Source organism: Anastrepha ludens, chromosome 6, assembly GCF_028408465.1.
Source record: "Anastrepha ludens isolate Willacy chromosome 6, idAnaLude1.1, whole genome shotgun sequence".
NCBI classification, from domain to species: Eukaryota; Metazoa; Arthropoda; class Insecta; order Diptera; family Tephritidae; genus Anastrepha; species Anastrepha ludens.
Window position 1 is genome coordinate 38,263,717 of NC_071502.1, and position 19,109 is coordinate 38,282,825.

General features: G+C 36.6%; 1 protein-coding gene across 7 annotated transcripts in view; it reads right to left on the bottom strand.

Moving 5' to 3' along the window:
• LOC128866232 (protein GDAP2 homolog) overlaps positions 1-19,109 on the bottom strand; it is a 145,880-nt gene that overhangs the window by 59,497 nt on the left and 67,274 nt on the right. For 5 of the 7 annotated variants that reach the window (XM_054106796.1, XM_054106797.1, XM_054106801.1 and 2 more), the window contains 5 exons: positions 18,901-19,043; positions 18,698-18,830; positions 11,802-11,911; positions 11,480-11,722; positions 128-264 (listed from right to left, as the gene is read on the bottom strand). In XM_054106796.1, the coding sequence (XP_053962771.1) occupies positions 128-264; positions 11,480-11,722; positions 11,802-11,911; positions 18,698-18,830; positions 18,901-19,043 (766 nt within the window). Of the gene's footprint in view, positions 1-127; positions 265-356; positions 400-10,708; positions 10,854-11,479; positions 11,723-11,801; positions 11,912-18,697; positions 18,831-18,900; positions 19,044-19,109 lie in introns of those variants that run through there. The other 2 variants (XM_054106803.1, XM_054106802.1) reach the window with 2 other exon arrangements.

Below are 19,109 nucleotides of genomic sequence, written 5' to 3' on the forward strand. Positions count from 1 at the left end.
TTTTTGCTCTAAATCCACTTGAGCTTTTACACTGGATCCTCACTATCCATAAAGTAATTAGACACAGTGTGCTCCAATTTCAGTAAAATACTTATCTACTTATATTAACTAAAGAATTCCAACTCACCTGCATCTGTGAATAGGCGGCCGATGTGACGCCACCATAGTTATTAAGGCTCACACCATTCATATCGGTGAATCCGCTCTCTAAATCCGAACCGTTACCTTCCATATCGTGTGGACTATTATCAGAATCGTCGTCGGCTGAAACAAAATGCAAAAAAATAACAAAATATTACTACACAAACAACAATGCAACGAACGAATAAATTCTTTGATGAAAACTTAGCATTTACAGGAGAATTCAAAAGAATCGTTGATCATTTCAATTGCGTTTCCTGCAAGTTACGAAACTTATTAGCGAATTGTTTATTCAAACCCAAAAATTGTGAAGCGCCAAATCTTTACGAAATTTTACACTTTTGACTTGATTGTTTTATTTAGCCGCTATTTGCGCGTTTTGCTTTCTGCTCCACATATATCCGTCGGCTTTTTGTTTTTGCGTAAACTGTCCTCGCTGTATAATGAATGGAGTGACATTTAATACCCGACTGAATGAAAAGACGCTGAGCGAAATCGTTCGTATATTTGCTGCTGCCTGGTTTATTTTGATTGAGGCTGCAGCATCAACAAGTTCCACATGTCGCCGCTGCTTCGCCGCGTCGTGAAACCATGTAACGATCCGCCTCTTATTTGTCCTACTCATTTCTGCCAGTAGATAAAAGATCTTCTTTGCTCATAAATTCAAGGCATTACATATGTATACACATACACACACACACATACATATGTATATAATATAATTTAATATAAGATAAAAGCTATTTATCCCCTTCAACGGTCGCACACCCAATATACTAGACAGGCTTATTTTGCTGATAAGACGGACTCTTGCTTGGACTTCTCGGCCTACTTGATGGACATATAGGGTAAAGGTGCAAATTTGAGTAGGACAGTCAAAAATAAGAAATTACTTGTGTTTTTTTTAATTTTTTTATTTATTTAAAAAATGAAGATAAATTTGCACATGAAGTCAAGTGACCAAATTCAATGTTTGGAAACGTTTACGCGCAGACTATTGAATTAAAATTTGGACAATGCCCTTCCTACTGCACCTGATTTCAATGACCCGGCTGCTTCTGACAGTTTGGAAATATGCATTCTATTTTATTTGAGTTTGATGTTACTAGCGACTCAGATCATTATGATGTGGTTTCTTTGCCTTAAAGGCAAAGGAGCGCAAAAGTCAGGGATGCGCTTTGTAAATATAATTTCCCATACTCCTGCAGAGGATTCGACATCCAATATCCTTGTCGAATGATTCCCTCCACATTATATCATGCATACCTTCTTTATAAAAGGAAAAACTTTAAAGTGATGATTCTAGTTACCAGAAGAGTATCAAATAGGCTCCTGAACCTGGATAAAGAAGAATTACGAACTCTCACTGGAGTTCGAGAGTTCATTAGTTGTGACTAGCACTAATAATTTTAAGGTTTACTCTTGTTGTGTTAGAATCGAATCACTAAATAAATAAGATAAAAATAAATACCGGACAATGTGGATGGCGAACGAACGATGACTGAATTGCGGCTGTATTAACCGCTTCAGCTGCTGATGAAGTTCTTCAGGTGGCTTTAATCTAGGCCTGCTAAATCAGCAAGTGTAACAAAGAAGGGACAGGCAAAATGTCTAAATATTTGTCGCGCGAAAGCAGGAGAGCTCAGGAGAAAGTGTTGGTGTGACTCCATCTCATGCTCCATACAGCTGGTTCAGAAACGACTCGAAGAAATGCCTAGTCACCCCAATCACATATATCAATCACATCATCAGCAGAACAATGTGTCTCCAGCTAGCTACGGCTTTGTTAGCTTTAGAAGCTCCCTCGAGCGCCTCCGATCCACCCTAACAACCTTACAAGTTTGTGTACTTCTCCAGTGCTTTCTGAGTTTATGCGAGGACACCATTTCCAAGAGAGAAGAGAATACCAGAGGTCAGAGTCAATATAATCCCAATCATCTCATTTCACGGAGAAACTATCACACAGGTCACCTCCCTCAGCTGCCCCAGCAATACCCCTGTGACCAGGTACCCATAAGAGTCCAATGTCAAAGGATTTTGAAGCGAGCGAAAGTGAAGTTAGACATTCTGGGATGAGTTTCAAGCGCACCATCATCGCTTGGTTAACGGAGTAGATATTTGCTTTTGTGAAAGTTTTTACACAAGTTAGCAACCAATCAGCTGCTTCTCTGATTGCGACTACTTCTGCGTGGAGCACAATGCAGTGGTCCGGTAGTCTGAACTTGAGTCTGATCGGAAGCTCCAAGCAGACACCAACTCTTCCATTCAACTTCGAACCATATGTGAGCAGGTTCATCAGGCCCCGTCTATAAAAGCTGCACCCCACCCACTCTTCTCTTGACGGAATGTGAGCGGAGAATATCACGCTCGGAAAAAGCGAGGTTGTACATTCTTCAGTCCCAAGTGTGACGAACTCAAAGCTTCTGAGGATATTTGAATCTCCGTAAGTGAGGTGAAGCTTGGACAAATGGCGAAGGTATGAACGCATTTGAATGTAATTAAAGGGTGGGGTCCCAGTGTGGAAGGATCTAAATCAATTTGAAAATAAATAAACAAAATAAAGCAAATATAGAGTGAACTGACTATGTTTTTTTGATTTGGATGCAAATATCTAAATAGTTTGGACCTATTCAAAGGGAGCAATCGTATAAAGATTGATTTGAACACGGATTGAAGCCATTTAAATTGGTCCAGGTTGACGAAGTATTACTTGCCATCACTTGTGATCAAACGTAATCAAGTCTCCCTTGAGAGTTATAATTTTGAAGTCGTAGAGGACTGTGGAGAATCGCAAGAGCTAATTTGGACTAAGTAGATAATTGAGTCTGTAACTGGAATCCTCTCTGCAAAAAATAAAATTACACTTTATGAGACTTTCATTCTACTAGCTCTTTCGTATGGCGCAGAAGTTTAGACAAAGATAACAGCGGTACCGCTGGCTAGATAACAGAGGTGTCATCAGTAATCCAGAAAAACACATCCTATTCAGTAGTCTCAACGATAGATTCGAACTCCATTTTGGTGCTCCAAGAAATAATAATTATTTCACCTTAAAAGCGTCACATCGTAACGATTTACGCTTCTTCTTTCATTCGTAGGAGTTTTTCATCTTGAGTGACCGTTAGTAAAATTTTCTGTTTAAGGATTTTGTAGAAAATTTTAATGCTCTTATTGCCTCTTATTGCTCTTTGCCCGCTTATATTTGCCATGGATCCATAGCAAAAGATTTGGCACTCCTGAAATTTTTTGCCTCATAGCTCCAGGCTTGAAAATACAAAATTTCGGAAGCAAAGTGTATATCTATATAAAATCACCATTTAGTTACCTTCTGATAGCCGATAATAAGCCGAATACCCTATAACCATTTCTGCCAATGCAAATAAACGTCACGAAAAATACACGAATAAAAGAAAAAAAATCACAGTAATTTCGGTCTCACTTTACACAAACTTAAAAGAAAGGATATGTTTTTTTACATGCAACTCAAGTCGAAATTTACAGTAGAATGTAAAACGTTCTACTTTATATAAAAATTTGTTAGGCTGTGAACAACGCGCTCAGTTAACGCCGAATATAAACTGTTTTGGTGCAGATATCACAGCAATTGAGGCCAACTCTTCACACTCGAATTTCCTCAGTGCTATCGGTCATTTGAATGAAATTCCACAGTTGATTGAAAAGATGACAATGCTCCCCAACAAAAAAAAAAAGAGGATGATTATCTGTTGTGTATTTTTCTTTACCGAGTATTTCGATAACTATATGATAAGTTGCTTTTTGTGGCGTGCAATTGAACATTTTGATCTGTGCCACAAGGCGTACGGGAAGAGCGTTTATGTTGTGTTATACCAAACAACGATTGCCGGATTGTGAAATTTCCCGCTTCAGATTGTGTTAGTTGACCTTGAAGTATGAGCGATTGCGAAACTTTTGCTTGCGGTATAAATTTTTTGCGACATCTAATACTCAAAGAAGTTTAAAAGAGTAACTTTGGCCACTAATAGTTGAGCAATAGTTAAATTATCAATTCCAATGTGTATGCGAACTGACTCAGCATTCATCTTATATGTTTGTACGAGGTACTTTGAGGTGTTAGGTGCGCAACTAAGTTATCGCTGTTTGTCAATAGATGCCGCCAGCAGTGTGTGCTAGTCGATTCTAACATAACCTAAACGTCATAAACCAAGCTTAGACATATGGTAAACCAACTGCTTCGACACATTACTGATTTTGTTTTGGTATCATATATTTTTAGTTTTGTGAAAATGTCTGATTTTGTGCCGAATAATCGTCATTTGCGGAAAGTGTTGATTTTCTTCTTTTATTCGAAAAAAAAAAACAGCGGCTGAGGCGCATCGAGAGCTACAAAAAGTGTATGGAGATGCTGCTTTAAGTGAAACAGCATGCCGAGATTCATTCCGTCGCTTCACAGACGGTGATTTTAATGTTGTCGACCGTCCGCGTGAAGGAAGGCCAAAAACCTTCGAAGACGCTGAATTGGAGGCATTGCTCTATGAGGATCTGTCAAACGCAAGAAGAGCTTGCTTCAATATTAGGAGTTACCCGCCAATCCATTTCCAAGCGATTGCATGCTTTGGGAATGATTCAGAAACAGGAAACTTGGGTGCCTTATTAATTAAAACCAAGGGATGTTGAACGTCGTTTTTTCGCCTGTGAACAATTGCTCCAGCGTCAAAAAGGAAGGGGTTTCTTCATCGCATCGTGACGGGTGATGAAAAATGGATTCATAACAGCAATCCAAAGAAAAGAAAGTCATGGAGACTGCCCGGTCATGCTTCTACGTCGTCGCCTCGGCCGAATATTCACGCTGCGAAGTTTATGCTATGTATTTCGTGGGACCAAGTTGGTGTTATTTATTATGAACTGTTAAAACCAAGCAAAACCATCACTGGGGATCAGTATCGACTTCAATTGATGCGATTGAGCCGAGTACTGCGCGAGAAGCGGCCGCAATACGCGGAGAGTCATGAAAAAGTGATTCTACAGCATGACAACGCTCGGCCTCACGTTGCCAAACCCGTGAAAACCTGCCTGGGGACACTGAAATGGGAAATCCTACCCCACCCGCCTTATTCTCCAGATATTGCGCCGTCCGATTATCACCTGTTCGGATCGATGGCACGTCGTCTAGCTGACCAGCAGTTCCATTCATATGAAGACATCAAAAAATGGCTTGATCCGTGAATAGCCTCAAATGATGAACAGTTTTACCGCGACAGTATACCAGATCTACCAGAAAGATGGGAAAAAGTAGTAGCCAGCGATGGACAACACTTTCAATGATTCACTTGTAACCATTTTTTCAGAATAAAGTTGAATTTTCATCAAAAAAACAGCGAGAACCTAGTTGCGCACCTAATATTTTCTAAGAAGTATAGACTACTACGGTTAGTCCATTTTGTAGCAAGCAAACTAGTTATTAGAAAAACACTTGTGAAGTACACTTTGGATCATTAGAGTTTGAACGAAGATTGAACGAAGGGTGTGTATCTGTAACGAAGTGAAGTGCAAAATAATGTAGCCACCGGGGAATCGCTACATATTGAGGATGGCAGGTTCGACATATGCACATACATATATATAATTCTTCGTTAAACAATTATCCGAAATGCTAATGGTATCAGAAATTTCACACTTGGATTGTCACAAACAATAGCTGAGTTGTATTTGCGCTTAAAATTTATATGGAACAATTATGAAATAGTTTTGGATGAAATCGGCGCAATTTGACTTATCGATCGTAAAGACAGAGAACGTTTATAGAGAAGTGTCAATGGAAGGGACGCATGGAATTTTGAGGGGTACTCCTCTCGCGAAGTCAATTCACAATAGATGCATTTTTTATTATAAAATCACTATCAGCTATAGGCCGAATTGCTTAAACTTAACAACAGTGGGGTATTATTCGTATGTATTGGATATGGGATAAGTCCCGCCCTCGTGAAAAAGGTGTAATATACTGGTGACTTGAAGGTGTATATGTGAGGCCTCGATCGCAGTAGTTGACATTCGTTTGAAGCGTAAAGATCCTTTTTTATCATCAAAAATATCTACGTTCGTCCGGAAAAAACAGAATTTACGGGAAGTCGTGCTTCATTATCACCTTTTACAGAAAAATGCGACTGAAACGTGTCGTATATTGATCAATATTTACGGCAATCACGCTCCATCAAATACAACTTATAAAGAGTGGTTTCGATGCTTCCAACATGGCAATTTCTACATGAGTGATCAAGATCGAAGATCGCGAAGGTGCACCGAAAAAGAAGATACTCAACTACAACAATTATTAGTTGAAGACGCATGTCGAACCCTTGGAGATATGTCTACAGAATTGGATGTTGACAAATCAACTGTCGGTAAACATTTACACGCGACGGGAAGGGTTCAGAAAGCGGGTAACTGGGTGCCACATCAATTGAAGGGGAGAGATATCGAGCGACGTTTGCTGACGTGTGAGATGCTTCTTGAACGGCAGAAAAGAAAAGGTTTTTTGCATCGCATCCAAAAATGGATCTATTATAACAATCTTAAACGTCGAGTTGGAACCTGCCAGGTGAACCAGGTCCATCGACAGTGAAAAAAATAGTCATGCTTCAAAAACAGATCAGAAGGGTGTCATCTATTATGAACTCCTTAAACCATCTTAAACCATCACGAGCTCTCAAAGAAAAGCGGCCGGAATTGGAAGGTAGACATGACAAATTGATTTGGCTGCATGACAACGCTAGGTCACACGTTGCTAAACCGGTCCAGAAATATTTAGAGAGACTGAACTGGAAAATCTTACCCCACTCGCCATATTCCCCAGACATTGCACCTTAGGATTACCATCTGTTCCTATCAATGCAGTCAGCCTTTATTGGAGAGCGGTTCACTTCTTATGAGAGCATCGCAAACTGGCTCAATGAATATCTCAAGACAGAAGAACTCGAATTTTTTCTTCAGAGGAATCCGTATGCTGCCTGAAAGATGGAGTAAAGTTGTTGCTTCCAATGGGACATACTTCACATAATACCATGAATTATTTAATTGTCTAAATAGTTCGCAACTTTGGCTAGGAAAGAACGGAGACTTACTCCCATACTCAATAATTAGGAACAAAGAGAGTATATATAGCTAGCCTATAGAGTCACTAGCTATACGTGCTGCTTTAATTTGCCCATTAGGTTAGGATAACCAAGGCTGGCACTAAGCCACGCATATAACTTTCAGCCTCGATCGATACCAGATAGAGGCTGACCTCTATTAATATTGTATATCAAGTAGGAACCTAGTAGGAAGTCAACGCTTTTGCCCATTAATAATATATATATATTTTTTTTAAATTTATTTTTCATTTCATTTATTTACTAGTCTTTCCTTTTCGAGTTATCTCATATTTTGTTATTTTGTATTTATAAAATCTAAAAGTGACTATAAAAAACAAGTGGTCTTAATTCAATAGTGGTTATAAGTATTTTATTAGAAAAAGCAAATTACAAAAATTATACCAAGTGTGTAATTAGTTAAGACTTTCATTAAAATTAAATTAATATTTTCATATAGAAAACTATGCTATAAAATATATGAATTGAGTATCTCACGACTGTCCTAATGTTTATATTATTTGTTCTAAATATTTAAACTTTTACTCAAACTAGAAAATCCATGTTTTATTCTCTGTAACAAAATATGGACTAATAAAATTTCATTTCTAGTAATTTTTTCAAAGCCCAGCCACGTTTGTAGCTGTGCAATTTGTCATTATTATGAAAATATATCGAATTTTACTGATTACTCGTACATATACACAGGTGGAGCGATAATATTTGCATTTTTTTTGTTTCTGATGGCGCAGCTATGAAAAGTTGCCTTTGTAAGTATTGATAAAAACCACAAAATATTATCTTATTATAATAACGTTTTGAAGTACCCTCCACGTAAGCGAAATTTATTCAGCTAGTTATTAATAAACTTCATACATCAAAGGCACTCATAATCATATTCATATTTGTAACTTGATTTTGAATTGCCGAAGAAAAATTATATCGGATTGCAAATGGAGTGTACGTCAATCGTACAGCTACAGTGCGTAAAAGTTTAAATGCATATTTCCATAATTTAAAATCATTTTGTTTATAGCTTTAAGGATTATATTCTGTGATTAATTTCATGACGAATGACAGCTAAAAGCAGTACACAGATGATTCAAACATGCATTGTGGCATTGGAGCAGGTAGGTATTCTCATAGCCTTATACAAATATACCCTTTTTGGGTGCTTGGTCGAGCTCCTCCTCCCATTTGTGGCGTGCGTATTGAAGTTGTTCCCCCAATGGAGGGTTTTATAGTTTTAAGCCGACTCCGTACGGCAGATATTTTTTATGAGGAGCTTTTTCATGGCAGAAATACACTCAGAAATTTGCCATTGCCTACCGAGGAGCGACCGCCATTAGAAAAAACTTTTTCTATCATTTTCTCTCGAGTGGTAGTCACGCACGAACCTATTCGGCTACGGCGGCCGCCGTCATAGTTTTAGAATTGAAAAATCGGCCGAAGTATTAGCAATAGGAGAAGCTTGTTGGCTACTGATTGCAGACTTCTCTTTTAAGGGCAATATTACTATTCTTTCGGATAGCCAAGCTGCAAATCGGGTACTGTATTCGGCTACAACAACCTCAAAACTGGTGTAACAAAACAGAAACAGCCTTACCATCTTGAGCGTAAACCATAACGCTACCTTAATCTGGGTCCCGGATCATCGGAACATTGAAGGAAATGAGAAAGTGGACACACTGACAAGAGAGGAATCTGTCATGAATAACATTCTTGCAGAATCAGTATTCACACACTGGTTGCAAGAAGAATGCAATCTCCTCAAAATATTACGAATCGCAGATTGTAGATGGACAGGTCAGACAACATGCAAAGTTAGCAGAACGTTATGGCCCACCTATAACCACAAACAAACGTCAACATTGACAAATATGAAACGAAGGGATGCCTGCAGATTCATGGCGGTGATACCCGGTTTCTGACCCATAGGTGAGTTAGCAGTCAAAATGGGTATCCATTACAATACAATAAAATACTTTTTGTGCATTTTTCAATAAAATGAGTGGACACGTTTTGTATTTTATGTTGAGAAATAAGGTAAAACAAAAAAAAAAAAAAAACACTAAAATGTCTGCGTTCTCTATTTTTGAATTTTCGTAATTGTGAAACATAGAACACTTTATAAATAAGATGTGAGTGACTATATAAAAAGATTTTATTTTTATGTAGAAGTCTTATACTTAGAAAAATAGATTTATTCGAAAGTCATTAAAATTATCTACTAGATCACATTCGAAATTGTGTTTGTTTGTCTCATGAGACAGCTAAAACGAGCGAAAAAGTTAAATAAAAAAAAAATTGTTTAAAATTATTAAGGAAAATTTTCCTATTACGCTGCTCACTGTAGAAACTAAAGTCTTGCGCTGTAACTATTTTGATATTTTTCGACAGTCAGTTATCTAATCTTAAGAATATCATCAAACTTTAATATTTGTATTATCTTTTTTAATAGCTTTGAGCTTTGGTTGCTTTGCAAAGTTTCTCAAAGTTTGTGGTTGAGAGGGAATCAAGTTAGCATTGAAAATAAATAATTTATTATTTGAAAAGTTTGCAAACAAATTTTAGTCTCATTATAATCTCAAAAACGTTAATTCTTTGTGATTTTAAGTCTAGTTTGATATGTGAAAAATTGTTTGTGTTTCTGTTTTGATTCGTAGATAAGGGTTTCGACTTCTAGAGTAAAATGGCTAATTGGTCATATTCAGGCCAGCATATTGCAGGTACTTATGTATTTTGTGTTATGTTGACTGTTGACTGAAATTCCAAATTTGCTCAACGCAAATATCGACGACGCTTTCCAAACAAACTTACGCCTAATGCACGTAGCTTTGAGGAAACTCATCTAAGACTAGTTAACTATGGTGTACAAAGAGGCCCAAGTGCACGACGATGCTTATTGCCGCCTCAAGAAGGGGTTTTATCACTGCAAATCAAGGCACATCCATTAAAGGTGGTGGCACTAGACCAACAACAATGTTTTATACCTTTGATTGTCAAAGCAAAGTATTGGCAAAGTAAAAAACAAAGAACAAATTCGTCTTGTTTCATTGTGGGCTGATAGCCCTGGATACGGCGAAAGAAAAAAACATATCAGCAACATATTTACCAATGCCACCTTTAATAGATTCGCCTTATTGCAAACGCAACACTAAGTGTCAGCTGAATTGCCAATCAACTTGAAATATGATTTCGTTCATTTTTTCAGTTCATTGATGTAATTTGTTTTGCCTATTTGTTTCTTGTTCATATCTGTCCATTTTTTCAATTTTTTTTCCACTTAATATTTGCAACCTTATTTTTAGGTTTAAAAGGCACTTCTCTGCAGGTCTGCCGAAAGCGATAAAAAACACAATTTGCACTCCACCCTAATATGCAATTGTCGAAACACAACTCATTATTAACACTGATTACAGCGGCATAAGCAGTTACTTATTATGCCAAACACTTACATTAGTAGTTAATATTTTGAAATTCACTTCAGCGTATGCTTCCGAAAATTGAATAAGTATTATCGAAAATAGATCGGAACTTTTTAAACCGCTACTTTGATTATTCCCGCAAAATAAATAAAAACCCAACAGATTTTTCGTAATCCTCTCGTGTTGAATGGATGTCAGTAAATGTCAAACGAAAAGCGAAAATCAATGCTTTTTATCAGTTAAACAGATTGCCATATATACTCCAAATAACAAACTGATTCACAACTGGTAACTCTCAAGATGATAAACCAACTCAGTTCAGATAATACCTATGCAGATATGTACGTACTTATATATGCATTCATTCGCGCCGCAATGAGTCATTCGAGTGATATTGGCATTGTAAGTAATGTAGCTTAGCCAAAAGCCTAAATAGTTTTATGACTAAGGCAGTTAATGTAAAAATTAACAAAAATAAAATGGCCTAGTGCCGCTTGTTGGCAACCCTAAAACTACACCTCCAATACTTTTAATCTTATCAAGTCTATCGTAAACGTTGTTCCATTGCTCCTTTTCTGTATGTATGTATGTATGTATATGCATAAGTGCCCCAAACATTCATGCATATAAGTATAGCATTTACGTACTTATAATTGTTAACACTGCAGATACGGACTCTATAGACACTCGTATAGTGGCCAATGACAGAGCGTCATATTGCTATCGCCAACTATGACTACCCGCAACCTAACTACTTATTTCTATACACTTCTAAGTGCGCTTGTGAGCATGCCAACTTACTGTGTCGCATTAGGACGCTATGCTGCGGATTACGAATGATACGTATTTGTCGGTCAGGATGCTGAGGTTCACCCAATTCCCCGCCAATATCTTTTGGCAATTGCCACAGGGCACTACGCTCCTCGAGATGATCGCGTGGAAAGTAGAGCGGCGCTAGCACTTCATAAATGCCACGTTCGTGTGCACTCACACACAATATCACAATTTGTGTTAGATATTTATCTAAAAATCGACGAATTGTACCTGAAAACAAAGCAATGCAAAGATCAGTATTCCAATGTGCGTATATACATATGAATTTGATGAAATGCAAAATATTTACGCAACGCTATGTGGGCAGCTAAGTCGGCTGGGAAACTACTCTGATTGGCACTTAAGTTGTTGACGGCGATTGTACGTAGATTTAGTTCTTTAGCTTTGGACAAAGCATTTCTGGAAAGATATTAGAAAAATTACATATGTATATTGAGAGTATTCATATATAAAGAGGGATTCATATATAAAAAAATAAATTTATAAGAGAATCGCATATTAGCGAGATTCAGGCGTTCAAGTAATGTGATCCTGAGACTCGATTTTTTAGCAAATTTTTGATATCTGTTAGTCTTTTTACCAATAAAATTAAACGTGACATTTTTAGCTTAGAGTGTCGGTATTTGCCAGCTGCCATTAAATTGCACTAAAGCTTACTCAGCTGACCGTCAAGCACGTGCTGGCATCGTGTCCAGTTTTGATGAATAAGTGTCGCAAATACCTGGATAAAAATAATTTCCGAGAGAAGGAAATAAAACTGAATAAAATAGGACAAATACTAAAATTCATTGAGGAAGCTAGCCTCTGAATCCATTAAGGGGGCACAATAGATCGTGCAGATCGCAGTGCTAATGCAGGTACTCAGCTGACTAACACAAGCGAGAACGAGGAAAATACTTCTACCACGATACCAAATATGTGGCCTAAAAAGTAGAAAACTAGTCTTGAAAAGTTTTGATTTTAAAATTTTAACAATAGTCATTATCAGGGCAACCCAAAATACATATGTTCATAAAAACTTTTTTAAGCGCTTGAAATATGCCATTAAATTCCAAATATCTGCTCCAGAAATGCCTTCAAAATGCCCATAAGCCTTAAGATATGCTTTTAAATGATATACAGTGCATAAAATACATATAGCACAGGGACTTGTTGACAAGTTTTGACAATTTATTTGTATCTTATAAATATTGGGTAGTCGAAAAAGTCTTTTCGTATTTTGTCAACAGATGTCGTTGGAGTCATCTATCTCCAGTGCTACCAATCACATTGTGTCATATCATATGGTGTTAGAAAGTTGACATTTTAAGCTTCATTTAACCAAAATAAAATTAAATTCGGAGAAGTTGAAAAAAAGTGATAGCTGTTCAAAAATGAGTGAAAATAATGAAGAAATTCGCTATATTTTGATTGTTTTTTTATAAAAAAAGGGAATAATGTCACGCAAGCCACCAATGAAATTTGTGAAGTTTACGGAGACGATGCTGTATCAGTTCGTGTAGCACAACAATGGTTCGCTCGCTTTCGTTCCGGAAATTTTGATGTGAAAGATGCACCTCGTTCCGGTCGACCTATCGTTGAAAAAGTCGATGAAATTATGGAAAAGATTGACCAGTACCGTCACATAAGCTGTCATGACATCGTCAAGGCACTAAACATTCATCATCAAACGGTTTTGAACCATTTAAAAAAGGCTGCTCGATGTTTGGGTACCACATGAATTGGCTGTGAAAAATTTAATGGACCGAATTAACATCTGCGATTCTTTACTGAAATCGAACCATTTCTGAAGCGAATGGTAACAGGAGACGAAAAGTGCAAGAGCCACACACATCTTTGATGACTCGGCAAAAACTGGGAGAGCTTGGCTGGGAAGTTTTGATGCATCCACCATATAGCCCTGACCTTGCACCATCGGACTACCATTTGCTTCGGTCAATGCAGAACTCCCTTAATGGAGTAAAGTTGGCTTCAAGAGAAGCCTGTGAAAATTACTTGTCGCAGTTTTTCGCCGAGAAACCACAAAAGTTTTACACTGATGGAATAATGTCTCTAGAAGGAAAATGGCAAAAGGTGGTCGACCAAAATGGTACATACTTATTTGGTTTAATAAAGCTCATTATAAATTAAAAAAAAAAATGAGTTGAAGTTTGATTAGAAATACGAAAAGACTTTCTCGAGTACCCAATAGCTCAATCTCCAACAAAAACCATTTAACTTAGTTTCCCGTCATCTAGAATTTTCAAAAACTCGATTTTTTTGATATTTCGAAAGTATAGGCTTTTAAGAATATACTGTCAAATTTTTGGAAGGATGTTTCCAGTATTTTCGATTCTACAGCTGGTTTAGCAGGTAGAGTCAGATTGGTCACGCGGCCACTCTCAAAACTTTAAATTCAATTATCTCAAAACTATTCTTTTCGGCCTAGTGTTGTCACAAAAAAAAAACTATTCAACCGAATAGTCTGAAATTTTAATACGTTTTGCTTGTGTTTGTTATTATTTCGTATTTTTTATTAAAAAATTAAAAAAAGCTTGATTTTTATAGTTTTAAGTTCAAAACCGCGCCATATGTAATTTTTGTTTTATTCTAGTACGGGACATAGCTACAGTCTTACTGATTAATATTTTTTTTGGTTTTTGTGTTTCAGATAAATAGAAGAGCCAAAATCGACAACATCGTCCAGGTCCAATTTTTCGGGAGGTTCAATTTCAGCACCGTTTTTAAAATTAAAAAAAAATTGCATTTGTAAATAGTTTAAATATCGTTTTTCATTATTTTTATTGGAAAAAAACAAAAATTCCTGAAAATACCCTAAATTTGTGAGCTCTAGTAAATAGTTTAAATATCGTTTTTCATTATTTTTATTGGAAAAAAACAAAAATTCCTGAAAATACCCTAAATTTGCGAGCTCTAGATCACCGAAACCCCTTAAAGTGAAAAAAATGAAAATTTAATTTTTAGAAAAATTTCGAGTGTCAGGAATATAACCCATGGAATTTTGGTGCGCATGGAATGAAGCGCAACTTGAAGTCGCTCGAAAATCGCGTTTATTCTCGAGAAGTTTTGTTTTCTGGCGGTCGAAACATGTATTTCTTCTCCCGTTGAATAGGTATTTTATAAATTGGCTGTGAATGCGCTGCATGATATTCATTTCCTTTTCGACTTAGTTTTACCATATTGTTATCATTACAGAAATTGTTATTATAAGTTCTAAACGTAAAAACGAAATATTCATTTTTTGCAAAGCTCAACGGCAAGTTATATAGAAATTGACTCCTACTGAGTTCCTACCGAAATTTCGGATAAACAAATAAGCGAGTTGATGTAAACGCGGTAAACATTTCAAAAAATAATTAACCGAACTCTTGAAATAAAAGGAAAATGCCTGTACTTTGGCTTAGTTAAGTCCAATCCTAGATTATTAAAGAATTTAAGTGAATTAGAGGGCGTCGCGTTTAAAATCTTTAAAGCCGAGAATAGTTGCATTAAATCATTTAAAGCTTGTTGCTAATCATATTTGGTACATGAATCTTTTGGCAAACTATTTGACTTCAAGCAGTATGTGACAAATAAATAGGTATGCCTTCAATTAACCCATTCAATAAATAAATATGAGAGGCGTTTGTGGTGTACAACGTGGAAGCCTTAGAAATAGCAAACGCTTTTCTGGCTATTCTTTGGGAACGTCAGGTGCTCCGGCTGGTTAATGGATTCAAGCGTTAAGACTTTTTGGAGGAAAACTGATAATAAGACATGATTTCTAGTGATTTATACATTTGCACCCTTATACTGATCACAATATACCCATAGCTGTTAATCCGTTATTTTCTAAAATAAGAGAGGTCACAGCCGGTGAAAAAAATAAAGACTACCTATTTTTTGTTTTAATATGAACTATTTGTTTTTACAAAATAAGAGAAACATTTTAGCCCATGTTTTAAATTTTGCACAAGATTTACAAAAAATCGACAAATTTTCTTCAATATTTGAAAATTTTTAATCAGAATTTAAAAAAAGAGCGCTGTTGATTTTTTATAATTTTTTTAGGGTGTTACGTATTTTTTTCATATAAAACTAAAATTTTATAAATTTGTTATACGGAGAAAATACGCAATACCGTCAAGGAAAAATAAAATTATAAAAAATAAGCGGGATTTTCTAGCAACTTTAAATTTGTACTGTACTGAAACTTGAGGAGTTATAAAACTGCGTATCCATTTTTTTTAATTACGATTAAGAATTTGAAATTTTGATGAAAATTTATGCAATTTATTTTTCAATTTTTGTTTTTAGGTTTAAAATTGGACTTATAAGTTTTTGTTATAAAACAAAACGAACATTAAAAAATGGATAAAACTGATCAAAATGTGGGGGTGTGATATTTTTGCCCCCGAGCTGTATGTGCAACTTTTTAGGAATGATGATTTCCACGGAGTATTGAGTTACATTTCCACTGAGTGAGTGACTTCTGTAAACGTACGAGTTTTGATGATGCGAATGTAGCATTTGCCCTACATTTATAGAGATTTATGATTTCGAAAGCTCCTATTATTGATCGCTATTTCTGACTTAATACAAATTTTCAAAATTTCATCAAAACCTTCAACTTCAAATCGCAATTTGCTTCCCTTCTCATAGAAATTGAGAGGATAAATCGTCGGTATTGACAAAGAGCAGATATTTTTACAATTATTTAATTAGAGGTTATGTGTGTAGCATTTCATCATTAATTCAGTCGCATTAGTTTAACATTAATGTCACTTTATTTAAGTAATGAATTTTTTTATTGCTGTTATCAATACAACTTTAAACTTCAGTCCTGCCACATCGTTAACATTAAGTAACAATTTATGGGGGATGCTTTATGCTGCTACGAGAATAACTAAGATGCCTTAAGAGAAATATTCGCAGCGAACTGGGAAATACTCTTTTTGAGGCTTTGATTAGTAAGATAGCTGCTTTTGTGCTTTTCCCACTAAGAGCATCGGACATTCAAATACTTTCTGTGATTGTAGTTTAACGCTAAATATGGAGGATACTCAGCCAAAAGGTTGCATTCATTCTATGTATAAAGCGTAAGTCATTACATATTATGAATAATCAAAGTAAGGTATGCATAGAAACATAATTTTATTGATATAGAAAAAATATAATAATCTCCACATATTACTTTCCCTTCACGTAGAATTTTGGCAAATTTGTTTATCATTTGCATTATTCGTGCATTTATATGTGACATTGGCACTTCTTTTTTACACCTATTCATACTCTTTCGTGTCTGACGTCAGCAAATCTCAGGACGTAAGCTTCTATCAACCTGTTCTTTCACGCTTGATCAGTTGTCAAGCAGACGCCATTTTAGAGTATTTTCTATGCATCTTTACAAACAACTCCTTTCTTTCTATTATTTCCAATGTTTACATTAACTGAGGTTAGGTTAGGTTAGGGTAAGTTGACCTGGCTGGCTGAAAGCCATCTCATAGACCTATTGGTCCTTAGTGATACCAGATTGAGCTTGATCTTTACGTTTCTTTGTAGTGGACTTCTATGTAAGCTCCGAAGCTCAAACCCCAAAAGGCATTCTAATTTTTAATATTTTAGAGCTCCAGTCATTACATTAACTTAACTTCTTTACAAAATATGGCTATGTTGACACTTTCTTCGCACTTCTTCTCTCTTGTAGTTCTTCTAAAATTATGTTATGGTAAAATTGCTCTCAAAATTTCACTTCGATCTACGCAATCTTGCATTTTACCTTTCTTATTATGAAACTAGAAGAGATGTGACCATACCAACACCATTTCACTTGGAATGTGAGAGGAACGAGAGAACTGTTGCGGGAGAAAAGTCATGCGTATTGCTTGTTTCGCCTATAATCTATTCATTATCAACAAAAATTATGTGAGTAGGCCTAATCGCTTCATTACCTCTCCGGATCAAAGAAAGAAAATAGTAGAGCATTTCTCGGTCTCTTGATGTTGCACCTTTTCAGGCGTATTATTTTCCGTTTTGAAAACAAAAGAGGGGCTGGGAAAATACAAAAGGTGTTAGGTTGGTTCAGGTTAGCCAGGTTTCTTGACTAAGACAAGACACTCGGTGGCCCTAAGGCCCATTGTGATACCTGAATTTGATTTCCATACACTAACTAAGTTGCTTAAGCCACTTGGATCTTTTTGCAAATTTCCCAGATCTTCAAAGAAATAATTGCCAAGATATTTGACACGGTTTTATTGAACTTTAGGACATTTACAGAGGATGTGTTGTACCGACTGAGTTTCCTCTTCATCACCACAGCTCCTGCAGAAGTCATTGTGAGGTACACTCATTATAATTGCTAGGGTGCCAATGGCGCAGTGACCCGTTATAACACCTGTGAGGACGCTGGTAGTTGTTCTGTTGAATCCAATCCAACATTTTGTCCTCTTAAGATTCAGTTTTGGCTAGAGCGCTTTGGAAACCTTTCAGTTAGCAATCAGAGATCCCCTTTTATTGGTCTCCACGATTACGCTCAAATCAATCACAGTGAACAGTTCATTTAGAGGAACGATTATGTTCTCTACCACTCGATGAAAATCAAGCCCAAAGTCTTTCCTTGCATACTTATCCGCTCTTACATATACCTCAACTCCCAGCGAGAGCGGCCTGCTCATTCTTTCACACATGTTGAACTGAGGTCAGTGTCTTGATCGCTGCTGGACTATGAACAAAAATGTTAAAGTTTGCCGGAGGTAGGTCCATTAGTCTTATCGTTTTAGCTACTTTGTCTATAGCATATGTAAATCTCAGCTTGGAAGACGCTACACCGGTCTGGGAGTCTAAGGAGCAATTTAATGATAATTGTGCTGAAGCATCGATCAGAGCGCACCTGTTATTTCTACACAAGCTAATCGTTGGACTTTTATGAGACTCTTTAGGCGTTAATATTGGGAATATTTCGAGACTTGCTAAGGCACGATCGCAGGCTCAGTATAACGGCATAGCAATAGGGAGCTTGTGCCATGGCTTACTGAGTTTACGCGAAGATGTCGCTCTAATGGCGGAACACACGTTTATTTCACTATCTCGCTACCATTTGTGTCACAATGTCTAAACACACCATAAATAAACTCTAAAATTTGTTCCTTGACATCCATTCTTCCCTACACCTAGGGCTACTTCCACGCAGAGTTCCTTTTTAATTACCTATAAGAGTAATGCAATGCACTTTCAGCAGCACTTTTTGATGTCTCCTTAACAGCTGGTCCAACGGTGTGTAGCACATGCCTGGCTGGCAAATTGTAGCCACGAGTGACGCACACCTCACCAGTCCGGCACTCTATGGAGCAAAGAAAATACATTATATTGCCAAACATATAAATTATATATAATATATTTCTGTGAGGCACCTTTTAAGTTATTGCTTAATTCTTCTTTCAACTGATTACCGGCAGCGGCATAAATGCGTTCGGCAATTGGATTAGTCTCGTTTTGTGTCTCCTCGATAATGTTTGTGATTGCGTCCACTTCGAGTGTGGTTATATCGCCCTCCCTGCGAATTGAAGAATAACAGAAAAAAAAACCAAAAATAAAAGTTATTTCAAATGAGTTGAAGGTA